This window comes from Eptesicus fuscus, chromosome 18 (assembly GCF_027574615.1).
Source record: "Eptesicus fuscus isolate TK198812 chromosome 18, DD_ASM_mEF_20220401, whole genome shotgun sequence".
Lineage (NCBI taxonomy): Eukaryota > Metazoa > Chordata > Mammalia > Chiroptera > Vespertilionidae > Eptesicus > Eptesicus fuscus.
Genome location: NC_072490.1, coordinates 3,344,461 through 3,363,253, shown reverse-complemented (window position 1 = coordinate 3,363,253; position 18,793 = coordinate 3,344,461). Strand labels below are relative to the sequence as shown.

General features: G+C 60.6%; 1 protein-coding gene across 1 annotated transcript in view; it reads left to right on the top strand.

The window, feature by feature from the left end:
* The window catches only part of ITPR1 (inositol 1,4,5-trisphosphate receptor type 1), a 175,272-nt gene that overhangs the window by 13,445 nt on the left and 143,034 nt on the right, over window positions 1-18,793 (top strand). The window contains exons 3-4 of the mRNA XM_054729485.1: window positions 3,722-3,829; window positions 7,466-7,536. Of these exons, the coding sequence (XP_054585460.1) occupies window positions 3,738-3,829; window positions 7,466-7,536 (163 nt within the window). The 5' untranslated portion in view covers window positions 3,722-3,737. The remainder of the gene's footprint in view (window positions 1-3,721; window positions 3,830-7,465; window positions 7,537-18,793) is intronic.

Genomic DNA, 18,793 nt, shown 5'->3' with positions numbered 1-18,793 from the left:
CGTGGTCGGGTGCGTGTGGGAGGCAACCAATTGATGTGCCTCTCTCACATCAATGTTTCTTTCTCCCCCCCCCCCCCCTTCCACTCACTGTAAAAAGCAGTGGAAAAAATATACTTGAGTGAGGATTAAAGAAAAAAACAGATTAGAGTGACAGCAAATAGTCCTGCTTCCTGTGTGCTAAGTAAGCCCCTTGTTTTCTTTTTCTCATTGAATCTCCAACACGGTTTCATGAGGTAAGCCCTCCTGGTGCCCATTCTGCAGATGAGGAAACTGAGGCCCAGAAGGAGGAAGCATCTCGGTCAAGGTTACGAACTTCCCATCACACGGGGGAGAAATGCAGACTTTCATCCAGGCTTCTCTCTCCTCTGACCCCTCCTCCTCTCCCGCCCTGCCCCACCCCGGCCCAGGCCGGCTGGATTTCCCGGACTCTCGGCCCCTTCCCGCCCTGGGGCCTCTGTACTAGCGGGTGCTCGCCCGGACGGCTCTTCCGCCCCTTTTTCTGCATGACTGCCTCCAGCTCGCCTTTCAGGTCTCAGCTCGAATGTCTCAGCTTGTTCTCTCTGGCCAGCCCGGGTTAAGGTGTCGCCCATCGCGTCACCCAGTTTTCACCCCCGTCATCGTGTTTCTCGCTATCTGATGCTCCCGCCTGTTATGCCTGTTGACTGTCCTGGCGCCGTCACCGGGGTACAGGTGCCCTGAGGACAGGGACCTTGAGCGGAGGAGGGGTCGCACACAGTAGGCGCTCAATAAATGTGTTGACTAAGAAGGAGGACTTGGGGTTCAGATCGAGGGGCCGCCTTGAAAGCCCCGGCCGGTCAGTTGTACATTTTGCGTTTTAATCCTGTTCTGGCCAGTTTCTCACGTTTATACAGCGTGAGACCGACGCGCACGGCCAGCGCCAAAGCAGACCTAAGGGACGTGTGTAGCAGCGTTTCCAAACCTTGGGGTCTCAGGAGCTCTTTGCGTGCTTACCAATTCTTGGGGACCCCAGGGAACTCTCTCCCTTCCTCTCTGAAATCGATAAAAATACATTAAATTTAAAAAAATGGTCAAAGGGAAGGTAATTGGGTGCAGAAATGCACGGGAGATTGGTAAGCCGTGCCCGAATGGTGCACCTCGGAGGGGGCGGGGGTGGGGTGGGGGTGGGGGCAGCGTGGCTGCGTCCTTGGCTCCTGACACCAGTGCCTGGCGGGGCCTAATGTAAGGGCAGCGGTTATGCCCCCATCACTGACAGACAGACTCCAGCACCCGGGGCAGGCGGCCTCATTGTAATGGAACGGAGACGGCTCCTGCGTGTCAGTGAAGACCTGCGTGCCTGGGTCTCGGGTCCGTCTGCGGGCTCGGCGTCCAGCGCGCCCCTGCGTTCCTGTCTGGCGTCCGCCGTGGAGGACGGCGGTACCTTAGGTGACTTCTCGGTTAATGAAAGGCTTCTAATTTAGTCTTCTTTTGGGAGCTGCTAACTTTTAAATTCTGAATTGTGTGTAGGCGAAAGTAGAGATTTTTTTTTTTTTTTTTTAGAAAAATGAATATAATGCAATTAGTTAAGTGTGTGCGGGAGAAATAGATGGGAAAAATTATAAGTGAGGTTTTTGCGGCAGCCGAAGCTTTTAGCAAAAGAAAAAAAAAATCCAAAACTTATCTCGAGCTGCTTAGAACGAAGCGAACAGACTTCTTGTTCCGTGAGCTGTGCTTTCGCTGTCTTAACCCCGGTGTGGAAGGGCTCTCCGCACGGAAGGATCATCTCTTCCCGAAGGCTCCCTCCCAGGCCCGGGTGGCGCTCCAAGAGGGGGTGGAGCTGGCCAGGCTGTGGGGCCTGTGGATGTGGGGGCCGACGAGCAGTAAGCATCAGCCCCTCATGGGCTCGCACCCTCCTTCCAGACACCGAGGGTGGCCACCTCTCCCGCGGGGGGCCTGGCGCCCTTCGGTCAGGTGTCCGGAGGTGAGGGGAGACCAGGGAGCAGGGCCCTCTGCTGTGCCCGGCCTGGACTCCGCTGGGACAAAGGCTCATGGGAGGGCGAGCTCGGAAGGAGAGAGGTGGCACCTGGACAAGGCCGGGCAGAGCGCACACCTGCCCCCTGCACCCCCCCCCCAGCGCACACCTGCCCCCTGCACCCCCCCAGCGCACACCTGCCCCCTGCACCCCCCCCCCAGCGCACACCTGCCCCCTGCACCCCACGATTTCCTAGGGTCCTGGGAGGCCAGAGTGTGCGGGGTGACTGCTCTGCCCCAGAATTCACACAGAGCTGCTTCCCCACAACCAGCCCAGGCACGCCGGCTCCCCGCCTCCTGGTACGGCTTTTACCGTCCGCACGCGGGGACGTGGGAATGGCCCTCACGTCGTTAGTTGGTGCAGCCTGGTGGATGCCGTTTGAAACGCGGCTCTGCCTTTTGGTGTGAGATGCCCGGTGAGGGCGAGGTGGCCTGGGGACCGACGAGGTGTGCAGACGGGGCCTGGCCACCGGCCCCTGTGAACGTAGGTGTCTCCCCCGGACCCCAGAGGCTGGCTCTGTGGTCTGACCGTGTGCCGTGCTGTGCACCAGGTTCACGCTCAATGCGGTGCTGTCTCCTGCGGCGCCGGGGCAGTGCTGGGGTAGACGGCTTGTTCCTTGTACTTCGCACACGCGTGGACCGGCTTCTTCAAGGGGCGGTGTCCGGGCCCCGCACTCCTGCCCGGGGAGAGGGGTGCTTCCCGCGCCTCCCGCTGCCCTGGCTGCGCAATTCTTCTGGGAAGGCAACGCGGCCCCTGGAAGGCAATTCCAGGAGAGGCCCCCCCCCCCCAACCCCGGCCATCGGCCGTCACAGTCCTGGGCTCTGCTGAGGGGGGAGACTGGAGGGCAGACGTGGGGCGAGGCTCCGGGGTCTGGGTTTTCGGGAAAGGTCTGGGGAAGTCCCGGTTCCCTGCGTGTCTAACGGGTCACCTGCAGGCCACAGCAGCGCACCATCTTCCCACAGAAATGACTTGTGTTTCCATGAGTCAGGCCCGTGTTTTTGTTGGTGTGCGTGTGTGCGCGTGTGCGTGTGTGCATGTGCGTGTGCGTGTGCGTGTGCGTGTGTGATTTCTGGGCTGCAGAGATTTCCTGGAACTTATGAGCCGTTTCTAGGACTGCCTGAACTCACCGGGTGCACGCCTGACCCCGGCTCCTACACACTGGAGCCTTATTCCTCTCACCTGCCTGGCGCTTCTGGTGGAGGATGGGAAGGAAAGACACCGACATCCCCCTGGGAGATTTGGGGTTCTGCGAAGGCCGCCCGAGCCTCGGGGAGTCTGTCACCAGGTGTCACTCTGGTGGGCTCACTTAGCTGCTCCAGTACCGAGACCCCGGCCCCGCCAGGCCCCAGTCCTGTCCCGGGTGTTTCCTCCTGCCCGCTGCCCGCTGCCCGCTCCCCGCTCCGAGGCCCGCGGAGGATGTTCCTTTCAGGAGGCAGAGCGCCGGCTCCTGGTCGCCGCGGAGTTCTTGGCCGAGGTCCCCGCGGCCTCAGTCGCTGTTTGACACCGAGGGCCCTCGGGGGCCGGATCGGGCCGGCCGTGGCCGTGGGAGAGGCAGGCCGAACGGCAGTAACATCCGGGGAAACGTGGCTGCCGCGGCCTCGCTTGGCTCATGCCGTTGCCTGCCGGCCACACTGTGAACAGCGCGGAGCTAAGCCAGCTCCAGGGACCTGCTCCCCCTCCGCTGCGGGTTCTCATTCCTTCTCGTCACGTTGCCTGTTTTGCTTCGTCTAGGATCTTCGAGGAAGACATGTCGGACAAGATGTCGAGTTTCCTGCACATCGGGGACATATGTTCCCTGTACGCGGAGGGATCGACCAATGGCTTTATCAGCACGCTGGGGTAAGAGCACCCACTTCTCCTGCGGCCGCGTCTGTCCGAGGCTGCGGGGCAGCGGCTCAGGCTGCGGTTTCGCTGCGAGGAGGATGCCGCGGGCTCCTTGGCTTTTCCCGGGGCGGGAGGAGCCACGAGCACCAGATCCCACAGCAGCTCAGCTCAGGCTTCGTCACCGTTCCCCCCCTTCCCGTAGCCGGGGGTGTGCTGAGGACGTGGGGTAGCGTGAGGTTCACGGTCACAGGCCCAGAGGCGCGCTGAGCCTCACCGAGCCCCGTCGTCGCCGGACGGGGACGTGTGTGGTGGAAGCCGAGCCGGAAGCGCTCGGAGCCCATCTTTCTCGGGAGCAGAGCCTCCCGCTCCGAGGTGCCGCTGGCGTTTGAACGTTGCAAACGGCACTGAGTTCTGGAAGCCAGATTGTTGCCCTCCTGTGCTTGCTTCAGTTCTCAGCCAGCGTGGAGCAGTCCGACTGTTCCGTAATGTCCCCCTGCGAGTCTCGTCCCCTCCCCTGTCGTGTAGAGGGGGACGGGCAGCACTGCCCCGGGGGGGGGGAGGGGGGGCAGGATGCAGAAACGGGTGCTCAGCTCCAGAAGTCGGGGCGGCTGTGCTGTCGGTGAGCGGGAGCAGGGAGGCCGGGTGGCATTGCTGGGTTTGGCAGGAGCTCGTCGCAAATAGACGGGGGGAAGGAGGCCACAGCTCCTCCAAGAACGGCCCTCCGGGGAGCCAGGCCTTCCTGTGACGGGACCGTCACGCCCTCAGGAGGGTGTGCGTGTGCGTGTGTGCAGGGGGGATCCCGGCTCACGTTCCGGTCCCCTCAGCCTCAAGGAGCAGGTGCTGCAGATACAGAATTACAGCGCGGTCGGGCCCTGCGGTATAAAGAGTCCATTTTCAGGAGCCCCTCGATAAAAGATCGCCCGTGGCGTTTGGCAAAGAGGCCTTCTGTCGCTGCGGCCTCTCAGTCCCCTTTTCCTTTTCGGCCGATCCCTTCCATCTCCCCTTCCCTGTGGGAGTCTCTCATCCTCCTCATCTTTCAGCGAGCACGGCAGCAGCTCTGATTCCGCGAGTCCCGTGGGCGTCCCCGGCAGGGTGCCTTCATCGCTGCACCCACATGGGCCCCCCAGTCCCCAGGCAGCGCGGACGGTGAGCCCCGCCGCTGTCGCCGTCCGTGGAGGCGAACCTCTGAGCAGCAGAGAGGATCGGCCACCTGCCCGGGGTCACAGCGCCGAGAGTCGGGGCTCCAGGACCACGCTCCTAAGGGTGCCCTTGGGGGGGCTGGCTTGCCCGACCGCCCTCTTTGCTCGCTCGCTGCCCATAGCTCTGATCTGGATGCCCTGTTAATCCTCCATCCCGTCGTTCCCCCGAGGCCTCTGCCTCCAGGGCGTCCGTGCGCAGGATTCCGAGGAGGATCGAATTCTCTATGAGAGTTTCCCTCAAAAATTACCAGGAAATGGCCGCTAAGCTCCTCCTCCTCCTCACTGGGGGGCCGAGGCGGGGGGGGGGGGGGCTATGGTGGCTCCTCCTAACACTTCCCTCAGGCGCCCGTTCTTCCCGGCCCCCTGCACGCAGCATTGGAGGATGACGGGGATGAAAATGGATCTGGGAAATTCGCTTGACCTTTTTATTCCCCTCCTAATCCTTTCCCCGTGTTTGGACCCCGGGTGTGGATGACGAGGCGTGGCCACGACTTGGGGGGACTCGGCCTCCTCCCAGCCCAGCTCCCTTCCTGTGATGTGGTCCCCGCCCTCCGAGTGGCTCCATCCACACGTTGAGCTTCAGGGCGCGAGTGTGGGCACGTGCGCGTCGGAGGGGGCTCTGAGTCTCCTGCGGAGCTTGTTAGACTATGGGGTCCCCCCCTGGGGCCCAGCTTCAGTCGGCCTGGGTGGCGGGGACCTGGATGAGGGTGGTTGAGAAGCAGAGTCCGATGAGCATCTCTCCTGAGACCTTGGGACAGGGAGCAGGGACGTGCCGTCGCCGTTCCTGCTGCTCGTAGGTGGCCGAGTGCCGTGGACAATCCCTTGGCCTCCAGCCCCCACGGGCCCTTCCTCCTGCCCCTTCCTTCGGGTTCCTGGGATCTGTTGGCCCCCCTGCGCCGACACGCGCGGGGCTCGCGCGGGGCTTGGGGCGCATGGAGTGTCAGACTCTGCTCTTGATTTCTGCGTGAAAACCCAGGCCAGGGCTGCGCTGTCCTCGGGCGGCTGCAGAGACAGCTGTGCTTTGGAGCCAACGGAGGAAACCGCTGGCTGCCGGCTTCTCTGGACACGGGGTCCCCATCCTTCGCCCCTGAGCCCCTGGCCTGGGCAGGCGGCCGGACTCAGCCCCGGGGCACCACCTTCTGGGCTGAGAGCGGGAGCTCCCTCCTTGGCCGGCTCCTTCCTGGTTTGTGCCTGGCCGCGGGATGGGGGGATGGGAGGGCAGAGAGCGCCTGCCGCTGAAGGCCGGGGTGGGGCGGGGACCTCGTGGAGAAGACGGGGCTCTGAGCAGGGCCTGGAGAGACAGTGGGATGTTAGGAGTGGAGGGGATTGTGGAGGGAGGAACCGTCAGAGTAAAGGCCGGGGATTCGTGGCTCCTCGCTTTGGGGTAAGAGGGAGCCCGATGCCGGGGAGAGACCCCGGAAAACGGCAGCCTTCGGGCCCTGGGCAGGCGGACCGGTCCTGGTCGCCGCGGTAGGGACGGGGACCCGTCCTCCTTTCTTCACCTGCCCAAACACACCCTTTAGTTAGTGTTTCTGGAGGAATTGCATGCGCTCGGTGATCAGTCGGGGCCTTGAATCCGGGGTCCAGACTTCACTGGGGGCTGATAGTTATTTCTCATTTTTTCCACGTTCCCCGTTAGCCGCTTCTGAAGCCTCCACATCCTTTCCTGTTTCCATGCATTGCGGTTCCCTCCGCCCGCAGCGCCCCCTGTCTTCCTCCGCCCGCGTTCTCTCTCCCCGTTCAGTTGGTGTGACCTCCTGGGCCCAGCTGCTCCCACAGCCTCCGTTAGTTCCTGGGGTACAGCCCGTAGGCTATAGTCTCCTGGTCAGTTTGCTTTTGGGGCTCCTGCACGAACCCTGAGATCCCTGAGGGCAGGGGCCTGGCACAAAGTAGGCCCTCAGCCGCCGCTGGCGGAGCGCACGACCCCTGGCGGTGCCTCCGGCTTGGGCATTGCCTCTGGGCTCGGATCCATCCTGGACGTGGTTAGGAGGAAGGAGCCACGGAAAATGGGCCGCGGCGGCCCTGGCAGAGGCAGGAGCAGGGGCTGCTGGGGCAGGTTTCCGTGCCTGCAGGGGACCTTCTACCCCCCCCCCCGCCCCCGGGGAACCTGGCGTCTGTTTTTGGGCCAGGAATAGCCCCCGCCATTTTATTTTTTTAAATATATTTTTATTGATTTCAGAGAGGAGGGAGAGGGAGAGATAGAAACACCCATGATGAGAGAGAATCATGGATAGGCTGCCTCCTGCACGCCCCCTACTGGGGATGGAGCCCACAACCCGGGCATGTGCCCTGACGGGGAATTGAACCCTGACCTCCTGGTTCTTAGGTGGACACTTAGCCCCTGAGCCACACTGGTGGGCGTGGCTGTTTGAGTTTTGCAGAGTGCTCAGGGTTCTATTTTCTTACACGTGCCTTGATGTAGTATTTACCTTTTTTTTTTTTTTTTTTGCAGGCTGGTCGACGACCGCTGTGTTGTGCAGCCGGAAACTGGAGACCTAAACAATCCGCCCAAGAAGTTCAGAGGTAAGGCGGCCGCCTCCCTGGAGAGGGCGGCTTCCTCCCTGGAAAATGTATGAAGCGCGCTGCGGTGTGCGTGTGTGTTTTTTTAAAGCAATTGTGGGTTTATTTACTTACGTATATTTTTAAAAGTCTGATTTCCATTCAGAGCCTTTTGACCTCCTGAGCACGCATGAGGAAGTTCGGGTCAGGATGGGGGCGGCGATGATGAGGTCTCCACCTGTCCTGCGCGCACGTGGGAGGGCGCCGGGTCAGGTTGAGGCCTCACCTGCGTGCGGCCGTCCCGCCAGGCGGTTGCTCCCGTATTGGCCACAGGAAGCGTGTGACTTGGGCAGACCTTGCTGCCCGTTGGGGGGGGGGGGGCGTCTGGTGCCCTTTGACCCCCCAACCTGGGCGAGGCGTTCTGGAGAGACAGGCAGGCCCTCTGCGGGCACCGGCTCTCCGCCAGGCCTCCTGCATCTGGTGTCCTCGGGAGGCGGCTTCGTGAGTCCCACGAGGGTTGCACTGGAGCTGGTACCGGAGCTGGTAGAAGACGTCGCGGCTGTCTTCGTGGTGGTCAGGGAGGCTCGGCTCTAGCGGCGAGGTTTGATCAGGGAGCGCTTTCGAGGCTCCCGAGGGGCTCCGGCTGCCAGGGTGGAGGCGGGGGCCCGGCGCGGTGCCTGCCGAGCGGCCTCGTCCCGCAGGGCCCGCACCTGGCCGTCTGCACATTCCATCGTTCGAGTTGGAGGTTCTTGGTAGGTGACGTACACACCGATGTCTTTGAATCAGAGCTGAAGACATGCGGATAAAATGGAAAGCTGTTCCGGGGCAGAGAGGCTGGTGCTGGCCGCGTCCCTGGGCACGAGGCTGCGGCGCGTCTTCCCGGGGGGCCGGTTGGAACAGAGAACGGGCGACAGGCCGGGTGGCAGGACCCCCGCTGCCTCCAGCCCTCCTCCGTGTCTCCGTCCACAGTCCTGTTCCGAACGCGGCCGCAGTGAGAGCGTGGAGCCGCCGCCCCTAGTCCTGTCAGCCGCAGAGCTCTCCCTGCTCTGCGGAGCAGGCGTGCCTCAGTTTACCTTTAACAGGCCAAGACCGGTGGCCTCGGTGCCATTTTCAGCGCATGGAGCCGCCGTCCACCTTGTGAGGGGACAGGAACCCGCCCAGGCGGAGTCAGGCAGCCCGTCTGGGGTCACACAGCTGGTGGGTGAGAGGCATCACCCGCGACTTTCAGAACCGCCGGGTCTGAGTCCCACCCCGGGGGTGTGGCGCAGCTGGCCCACGGCGCCTTCATCTGGGCCGCTGGGGAGCCGCCTGCCGTCTTCGGGGTTTGCTGCGGCGTCCCTCCTTTTCCTGACATGTTACTTCCTAAACTGGATTGGGGGCCGCACAGCCCCCTGTGGCTCCGACCTGGGGTGTGTACTTTTGCAGGCCCCTCCTAACACCTGCCCCCCATGTGCTCGATAACCCAGGCCCCAGGACCAGGCTTCCTGGGATCCAGTCCAAGTCCCACTAAGTCTTAGCTGTGTGACACGTGACGTATTATTGCTCCACCTCCCTGACCCTTGGTTTTCTCATCTGTGAAATGGGAGAGTGGCCCTTGGTTGAGGGCTCAGTGTGCCTTGTTCTTCTCCTTTCATTTCCAGGATCTCGTACAGGGCCTGGTACCCCTAGGGCAGTGGTCGGCAAACTGCAACTCGCGAGCCACATGCGGCTCTCTGGCCCCTTGAATGTGGCTCTTCCACAAAATACCACGTGCGGGCGCGCACGTACAGTGCCATTGAAACTTCGTGGCCCATGCGCAGAAGTCGGTTTTCGGCTCTCAAAAGAAATTTCAGTCGTTGTACTGTTGATATTTGGCTCTGTGGACTCATGAGTTTGCCGACCACGGCCCTAGGGGCAAGGACCTGCGTGTGACTGCTTAGCGACATGAGAAGAACTGTACGTTGTTTCTCTTCTTGACTTGAGATGCTTTCCTGGGTCGGGGTGTGCACCTGGGCCCCATACACAGGCCAGTGACTCGATGGATGACGTACGTTCTCTGAGGTTCTTTCCTCCCTGTAAGCTGGGGAGAGCGGCTCCTTCCCTGCAGAGGTGACAGGATTGCAGACAGTACAGGTACAGAGCCAGAGTTCTTGGTTCACGAGCCTCGCTCAGTGACTGGGAGAGCTGCTAGGATAGCTGGGATAGCTAATAGATGCAGTTGCTTTTTTCTGTTAAAAGCACATTTCTAAGGAATTGCTTTTTTTTTGCAATTCCCTCGGCTGTGCCGCCTGCCCCTCTGCATGTGCAGAGGATGGGACTGGCCGCACGCCTGCTTCTCGTCCGCCAAGCTTCTGCGTCACCCGGCAGTTCAGTTCGGAGCGTCTCGGTCCCCGGGGGAGGAGGAGCGCGGAGGTGCCGAGGGATTCGGGTGCCTGGGTCCTGGGGTTGCGGTGGCACTTTCGGGGCCCCGGCCTGCAGAAGGTGAGGCAGGGTCTCTCCCCTCCCTGACTGGTGTTGGCTGAGCCCAAGTCCCGAAAGAGCAGGGAAGGCAGACATCTGGTCGAAACCAGGAATAGAAACTCTGTGGTTAGTGAATTCCTTTCTCTGTGGGATCTTTCCCCCGTCCCCTCCCCCTCCCCTCCCCCTGCAGTGACATCTTCTGCGAAGGGAAGCGGGAGCCGGTCCCCTTCCTGGTCCCAGGACCCTGCTGCTTTCTTTACTTTTCTTTTTAAAACACGTCTTTATGGATTTCAGAGAGGAAGGGAGAGAGAGCAGCATCAATGATGAGAAAGAATCATTGATCGGCTGCCTCCTGCCCGCCCCACACTGGGGATCGAACCTGCAACCCGGGCATGTGCCCTGACCGGAAATCCAACCATGACCTCCTGGTTCCTAGGTCGATGCACAACCCCTGAGCCACGCCGGCCAGCTGGCCCCTGCTGTGTTCACCCTGACCTCAGGGCTGAGGTGCAGCGACAGGACGGGGGCTCTCTCGAAGTAGGAGGGGCTCTCGTGTGGCTCATGCTACCTGCGTGTGGTCCCCTCTTCCAGATTGGATCAGCTCCCTCTGGTCCAAGAGGCTGACCTTGGCCCCGGATTCTCACTCTGGTCCCAGGGCTGCCGTACCCATGCCACCGCGTCAGAGAGGTGTCAGCCTGTGGGAAGGTCTTCGTTCAGCAGAGCAGCTGTTGGAGGGAAGCTCAGAGTCTGCGATGGGGGGCACAGGGACGGGGGAGGGGTGCTGAGATGTCGGTCAGGGGTCTGTGTGAACTGGGAAGAGGCGGAGCGTGTTCTGGATAAGTCTCTCCCGTGTCCCCCGTTTCTTCTGTCTCCCCAATCCGGTGGGTTTCCCACACAGCAGTCACCAAGCGAATGTGAAAATGCACGCGCAGCTCAAGCGGCTTCGAGGCCCTGCTCTGCCCGCCGGCCGCCGGGCTCGGTGATGGGGCGGGGGCGGGGCGGCCCGGTGCGTGAAACACGGTCCCCTTGCTTTCAGGAGCCTTAGGGTTTCCTGGGGAAACAGACCCCATCGTGAACAACAGGAGCCAACATGAATAAAGCGTTTACTCAGCTGCGAGGGGCAGGCGTCGTGTCCCCACTCTGCAGGTGAGCGTCTCCCCTCAGAGCGGTCAGCATCCCTGCACAGACCTACCGGTCCCCTCTGTGCTCTTGGGGGCTCGGCCTTGAACCTCCCGGCAGCTTTGTGGGGGGACTCGAAGAAGCGCCCTCTTTCTAACCGAGCGAGAAATACTTCCGTGTCATCCCCCTTCCCTGGTCACCGTCGGCGTGGAGTCAGGCTGAGGCGGATGCAGGAAAACCGAGACGGCCGAGGAGCGCCGTCTGACCTGAGAGCCGGCGTCCAGCCAGCGTCTGCCGCCCACGGCCCTGAGCCCTGGGGGGGCGGCGGGGGAGGGGGCGGGCAGGAGAGCCCTTTCACCTCTCCAGGCCTCAGTGTCCCCGTCGGATAAGTGCAGTTCCGGTGAAATGACTTCCCAGCACCCCTTGCAGCGTGGAACTGGGTGATGGGCTGGAAACGGCCGGTTGCCATGCCCCGGCCTCCGAGCAGGCTCCCGTGTCTCTGGGCTGCGGCCTTCTCTGTCAAGGGAAGACGAATGCCTGGGACCAGCCAGCCTTGCTCGGGGCCAGATGGGGACACGGCCAGGATGCTGGGTGGCAAAGGTCCCGTGGACTAGGGTGGCCCTCACCGCTCCCTGGCTCAGCTGTCTCTCACCCCCCCCCCCCCACACACACACACACTTTCACTGCACTTTGTCTTATTTGTTGCTAAGCAACATTCTTTTTTTTTTTTTTTCTTTAGGCAAAGCATGCAAGGAATGAATTCATATCTCATTTAGTTTTAAGTGCTCACATGCAAGGGGGCGGGGGGCTCACTTCACGTGTTTTGTGTGTTTTGGTTCTAAGCCGTGATGGGCCTTAAGCAGGGGGACGGGGCTGCGCTGCTACCGTCGGGAGAAATAAGGCGGAAACACACGTATTTAGGGCGCGTGTCCAGCAGGGGCCTCGGGGATTGGAGGTGTGTGGGGGCCGCTTGGTGGGGAAGCCTCCTGCAACTTGTACCGTGTTCAAAAAATCAATTCGAATTTAATAAAAAGATTAGTAGGTTTTAAATAACCCTCATTTCGGATTTACCAGCTTATCTGTCTCCCACGGACAGACTCTGTGGGGAGGGAACACTCTGTCATTTGCATCAGTCCCCGGAGGCAGGGGTGCTCACAGCGGCTCACAGCCGCGGGGATGGTGCCCGAGGCTCCACTATGCTGGCGTCCCACATGCCCCTCGCCCCTCGCGGATCTCTGCCCGCCCGCTCGCCCGGAGCTTTGAGGTGCATGTCTGCAGGCGCTCGGCACGCTGGGCACGGGCGGGGGCAGGGGCAGCCGATGCCCTTCGGTGTCCGGACAGCTTCCTTGTTGGACACCCGAGTCAGCCACGGAGCGGAGACCCCAGACCCCGCTGGATGCCCTTTGACCTGTAACAGCTCGCCTGCTAACAGAGACCAGATTTCAGCTCTGGAGGCATAAGCTGCTTTTAGTGCCACCGGTGCATTGGCGCTGCCACCTGATTGAGCCTCAGCAATGCCCCTGTGGCTTCCTTCTCGGGGGCAAGGCTGATGGGGACGGTGTGGGGGGTGGGTGGACAGGTGTCCTGGGGCCATTCGTCTCCTGGGAGCGGAGCGCCAGGCTTCTCTGACCGCCCCTGCAGCTCTGACGAGGAGGGGCTGAGTCGCTTGAGCGTATGAGGGCGCTTCCTTTCTTCCCAGACGGGGAGACGAGACGCAGGAAGTGTCTGGGGTCCAAGAGCAAATCCGCGTGGAAGTTGGGGCTGGGACGCACCCCGGTGTCCCCCGCACTGTCCTGTAGGCTGCTGCGTTTGGGCCACAGATTTAAAACAATTGCTTTTGTCCCATCACCCTGTGGAGTGAATCCCCATCTGTTTTCCATGAATGCCGGTAATTGTGACCGCCTCGCCTGGTGCTTACATGCATGAGTTCATTTAACCGGTTTGACTTGTATCGCTTCCTTTCTGTTCCTTTTTCACCCCCATCGCCCCCCGCCAGGCAGCTGCCGTGTGCAGAAGGCTTACCCTCCTTTGACGGGTGGGAAAACTGGCCACGAGATGTTGAGCGCTGGGTCCAAGGTTACACAGAAGCGCCAGAGCCAGGACTCGAACCCAGACCGTCTGACATCAGCAGCCTTCCCTTTCAGACCTGCTCCAGCCTGCCGGTGGGAGGGGACTGAGCTACCGGGTTACTTAACCAGTGTCCTCCTCTGTTACCCCCGATGTGGCATTCTGTGATCCGTTGACACAGGCGCAAATGTCTGTAACACGCTAGAGACACACGCTAACTGCCTGCCTGGTCATGTCCCGTGCAGCATGTGCCATGCCGTCTTCTGTTTTTATGGATTTTGCAGCGTCTGGAGGGACCAGGTTTCAGTGTGCGCCCCGGCCCGGTGCCGGCGTCAGGCTGCCCTCCCTGTGTGGCCCTGAGCTCCCAGGAGAAGGCACGTCCCGTGGCTCCTTCCTCGGGGGCCGTGGCCGTGGCCGTGGCCGTGGCCGGGGAGGCACCTCTCTCTGGGGCAGAGGCCGCCCGGCTCCCGGAGAAGCGAAGGCTGTGCCTGCGCCCCTGGCACTGGTTTGGGGAGGTGCGTGCGGGGGCCACCGGTGTGGGCAGGAGACGCCGTCCCATCGGAGACCCCGGCTGCTTTCCTTGGAGGCCGGCGCAGAGCCGCTCCCATTGGAGCCGCTGCAGTGGTGGAGGGAGAGCGAGTTGGGCCGTTCCTCCCTCGCTGAGATGTAGAGGTTCCTTTTCTCACCTGGAAATTTTCTGGGTCCTTGTGAGTTCCAATCTGAGTGCTTGCGAAATATCTGGGTGTTCGGTGCTAAAATTATACGCGTCTAAAAACGGGATCGGGGATGAGACTCGATCCCTGAGCTCGCTGGGAGGCCTGCTGGCAGATTTCCGAGGCTGGGGTCCCCCCTCCCCCCTGAACATTCCCGGAAGCTCGGACTTTCAGGTGAAGGGCCCGCATCCAGTTAGCCACGCGGTGCGGGCCCTCCGCGCCCCCCCCCACCCTTGGCCTTGGCTTCAGTCTCGTCGACAGAAAATACTGGGGTTTTGTTGCCATAGTTTCAGTGAAAAATTTGACCTTCGCTACAATAACATGCAGTTAGAAGGAACCAGCTAATCGGTTTTCTAAAATTAGGTGCTCCAGCGCAGGGACCAGTCGGAACAGGGCACTCAGTTAAATATTATGCGCAGGTACTGGCCGCCCCGGGGAGCGCCGCCCTGGAGCCGAGTCAGGGCCGGAGGGCCTCGCCGTCTGTGTAAGCTCGGGTCTGTGTAAGCCAGAACTTCCCTTTCTTTTTGGCTAATGTTAGCATTGCCTTTTCGTCAGACGTCAGCAGTGAGTGTGGGAAGCTGAGAGAGAGAGAGAGAGAGAGAGAGAGAGAGAGAGAGAGAGAGAGAGAGAGATTTCCCGCCATCCCTGGGGGCGCAGACCGTGGAGAGGACGCTTGTTGGTGACCTGGAGGTTGGCTTGGAGACAAGGAAAGGCGTTTGAAAAGCTACTCCTTGTCTGGAATCTGGGTGTTGGAGCAAAACGGTTCTAGACTCATGTTCCTTCGAAAGCTGACGGTGGGATTCAGGGGCCGGCACCTCCTCCCGCTCTGGTCCCTCATCCCACTCCCGAGCCCAGCCGTGGCTCCTCCCCTCACCCCGCCTCCCTCTGTCCCTCAGTCCCTGAGCGAGGATTTGGCTCTGAGCAATGGTCCCTCTGTGGATTATGTAAAACTTGCATCTCCCCTCAGTCCCTCACCCCTGAGAACCTCTGCAGCGGCCCGTTGCTGTGGCGATGGCTGAAATGTTACCAGGTTGTGCCTCCCTGGAGCCAGGGTACCGTTTCTGGTGTGAGGTGGGGTTCAGTTTCCAGGACACACATTCAAGCCCTCGTTGGCGTCCTTGCCTACCTGTGTCGTCCCCGCGCAGAGGTGCGACCGCTGCCTGTGAACGTGGCTCAGGGCTTCTGCACGCCCATGTCAGCACAGCCCATGCATTTCCTCTCTCCATTTTATTTTTATGATTTTAGCTTTTCTTTCTTTTACCTTAAAACAGTGGTCAGCAAACTGCGGCTCGCGAGCCACATGCAGCTCTTTGGCCCCTTGAGTGTGGCTCTTCCACAAAATACCATGGCCTGGGCGAGTCTCTTTTGAAGAAGTGGTGTTAGAAGAAGTTTAAGTTTAAAAAATTTGGCTCTCAAAAGAAATTTCAATCGTCATACCGTCGATATTTGGCTCTGTTGACTGATGAGTTTGCCGACCACTGCCTTAAAACAATTCTTTCTCTTGACAATATTTTTTATTGATTTCAGAAAGGAAGGGAGAAGGGGAGAGAGACAGAAACATCAATGATGAGAGAGAATCACGGATCGGCTGCCTCCTGCACGCCTCCCACTGGGGATCGAGCCCACAACCCGGGCACGTGCCCTGACCCCGAATCGAATGGTGACCTCTTGGCTCATAGGTCAGCGCTCAGCCACAGGGCCAGGCCGGCCAGGCCGGTTCTTTAATAGGATTTGAAATGTGGGGTACATTGAGGAGAAGGTAACGTTCCCTTGGACGCGTTTTGCACGTGTTGCATGTTTCTGCGTTGGCATCTGAGCGACTCGGTGGAAGATGTGTCCTTGGCAGACTCGAGGAAGTCTCAGAGATCCTTGGGTTGCGCAAGCTGCCTGGCTGTTGACAAGGTCACCTGCCTGGACGGATGGGCGACGCGGTGCTGCCACGAGGGATTTGCAGTCGTAGAGGGGGGATGAGTGAGAACCACCCGGAGGATTATTCTCGGGGAAGGTTGAATCCTAGACACGTTTTTCTTTGATGGTCATTGTTGCCCTCTCTCTCTCCTCCTCTCTCTCTCTCTCTCTCTCTCTCTCTCTCTCTCTTAAATCCTCACCTGAGGACATTTTTCCCCATTGCTTTTCAGAGAATGGAAGGGAGGGGAGGAGCGAGAGAGAGGAGAGAGACACGTTGATGTGAGAGAGATACATCGACTGGTTGCCTCCTGCGCGCGCCCCCCCCCCCCCCGGGGCGGGAGGGATGGGATGGTGGGGAGGGAACCTGCAACCCAGGTACAGGCCGTTGTCTGGGAATCAAACCCGAGGCCCTTTGGTGCTCGGGCCGGCGCTCTGACCATTGAGGAACACGGGCCAGGGCTGTTGCCACCTCCTCCGTCAGCTCACTGTGCCCAGATCATGTGACTTCATCTCAATAGCAGTTCAGAGAAGGCGCAGTTAGAGAGCGCGCTGAAGCGGCAGCGTGAACGCACGGTGCTTCCCAGCGGCCGGCTTCTCGACCCGCAGGTGTCCAGGCCCTGGCGTCCGCGAGGGTCATTGGGTTGGGGGAGTGAGCGGGTATCGCTGCAGGGGGTGGGTGTGTCGGGTTGGGTGGGGAGGTGGGGAGCTCCTCAGACTTGATTCTGGCCCAGCCTGCGTGAGCTGGCTCCCACAGCAGGCGGTTTCGTTGGCTCAAGCAGTCCCGGCCCCGCGGCTGAGTTGTACGAAGGGCCCCGCAGCAGGGCTCAGGCCAGGGCACCCTCAGCCGGGAGCAGGCCGGGGCACCCTCAGCCGGGAGCAGGCCGGGGCACCCTCACCCGGGAGCAGGCCGGGCACCCTCAGCCGGGAGCAGGCCGGGGCACCCTCAGCCGGGAGCAGGCCGGGGCACCCTCAGCCGGGAGCAGGCCGGGGCACCCTCAGCCCGGAGCAGGCCCGTGTCCGGCTGCGCCCCTGCCTCTCCCCGCACATCTGCTGCTGCGTGTCCTTGTGCTGCTCTGGGGTCAGGGTTGCTGTGCTCTGAGCCTGAGCCCCGCTTTTCTGCCCTCGGAGCGGGTGGTGGGTGTGTCATCCGTTGGTACCATGTTTCCTGACTGTTGGGTCGCCAGTGAGTAAGCCGGCTCGTCTTGCGTGGTCTTTACGGCCAGGTTAACCGCCGATCCACCTATCCTGCGCCTTTTTTCTCGGCTTGCTTTTGTAAGTTGGTTTTTCTGGATGTTTACTTGTGTCATTTGAGGTTTCTTGTTAGTCCCTGAAGTGTCGGTGTGGTTTGGTCCCTGCGTTGGGCTTAAGACCCCCCTTCCCCCCCCCGACGACGCCCACTGTAATTCCCAGAACCTGTGCGCACGCCCCCCTATTGGGCAAAAGGCACGTCGCAGGCGTGACTGAGTGAAGGGCCAGGAGGAGGCCCCTTGTCTGGGATTTGCAGGTGCGTCTGACGATGCAACCGCAGGTCCTCACGGGAGGGAGCCGGGAAGAGCCGGGCCTTGGGAGGAGGCAGGGGGATGGAAGCAACGGGTGGGAGCGAGGCCGCGGGGAGCCCAGGAGAGCAGGAGCCGGGACAGGCGTCCGCAGGAATGCGGCCCTGCCTTGGGGTTAGGCTTCATGCCATCCAGAGAGGAGGGTCGTGTTGCTTTAAGTTGTGATGCTGGTCATTTGTGACGGTGTCAACAGGACTCCCATGATACTGTTCCTAAGAATACTGACCAGTAGTTGTGCACGAAATGAAGAATAAATCGTTCCTGGACCGTTTTTCCGTGTCGTTGGTCCTCAGAGAAACACATGTTGGCTTTACGGACTCTCTCTGGGTTGCTGTTAAAGTTCCCTAATCTCTGCCTTTTCTTCCTCCCCTGCCTGGGATTCTCTCCGCTCTTCCCCGAGGCTCTGACGTCGGGGGATCAGGTGTGAGCCTTCTCCGCTGTCACGTGGGCCTCTCGCTACCCGTTCCCGCCAAGGCAGGCATGCCAAACTCAACGGCTAACACAGGCCAAATATGCGAGGCCCGCGGCCCGCGGGGCCGAGAGTCTGACAGGCGTGCCCTGAGGGGTGCCGTCCTTGTGGCCCACATAGCGTGACGTTTCGTGGTTTTGTTACTGACTCCCGGATGTGTTCTCACATCCACGGTCATTTCCAAAACCTGCGTGTCGTCTAGGGGTTCTCTGTTTTCAGCGGTGCGGGGGCCGGGGCCTGGGGAGTCCCGCCGTCTCTCCTTTTAGAAAGCGTTCGATGCCCGGGTTTGTGCTGGTCAGATCACACGGTCCGGCTCAGTCCTCTGAAACCGGAACGTCTCGTGTGTGGCCTCCCCTGTGACCGGCTCCTGTCCTGCCGGGTTTGCGGGAACGGGTGCTTCCGGCCGGGGCAGTGTCCTCCTCGGCGTGGGCTGGGTTTGGGTTTGGTCAGGCGGACGCGTCCGTTGTGGAAAGACAGCGTTAGCGGTTACGGAGCTGTCCGGCCCTGACCGTGGTGGGGGCAATGCAGTACCTCCTGTCTCGTGGAGCGTGTGCCACGGGGAAGAGCGGGTTTTACTGCATGGAAACGGGTCTCACAGGTGGACAGATCCCCGTGAGGAAAGGGGACGTGCAGCTTTAGCTGGTAGTTTACAAGGCCCTTCCTGTTGGTTTGTTTTCAGTTTATGGGAGTTACTCTGGTCAAGGCTGACCGTGCAGACCTGTTTTAACCTCCTGGTGAGCTGGGCGTTTTATCATGACGGAGGGGACATTTTAACCTGTTTTATGTCTCGAAGTCTGTTTTTTCTTTTCTGTTATGAATATACCCACCCCAGCATTGTTTCAGTTAGTATGTATTTGATATAACTTTTTAAAAGTGATCTGTCCTTAAGTTCTAGAGGCGTCTCTCATAAACTGCACACAACCCGATTTTAAAAACTATTCCAGCCATCTTCAGCTATTAATTAGAATGATGGTTCCAGATATATAGTCTCAGTTGTTTTTCTTTTTACC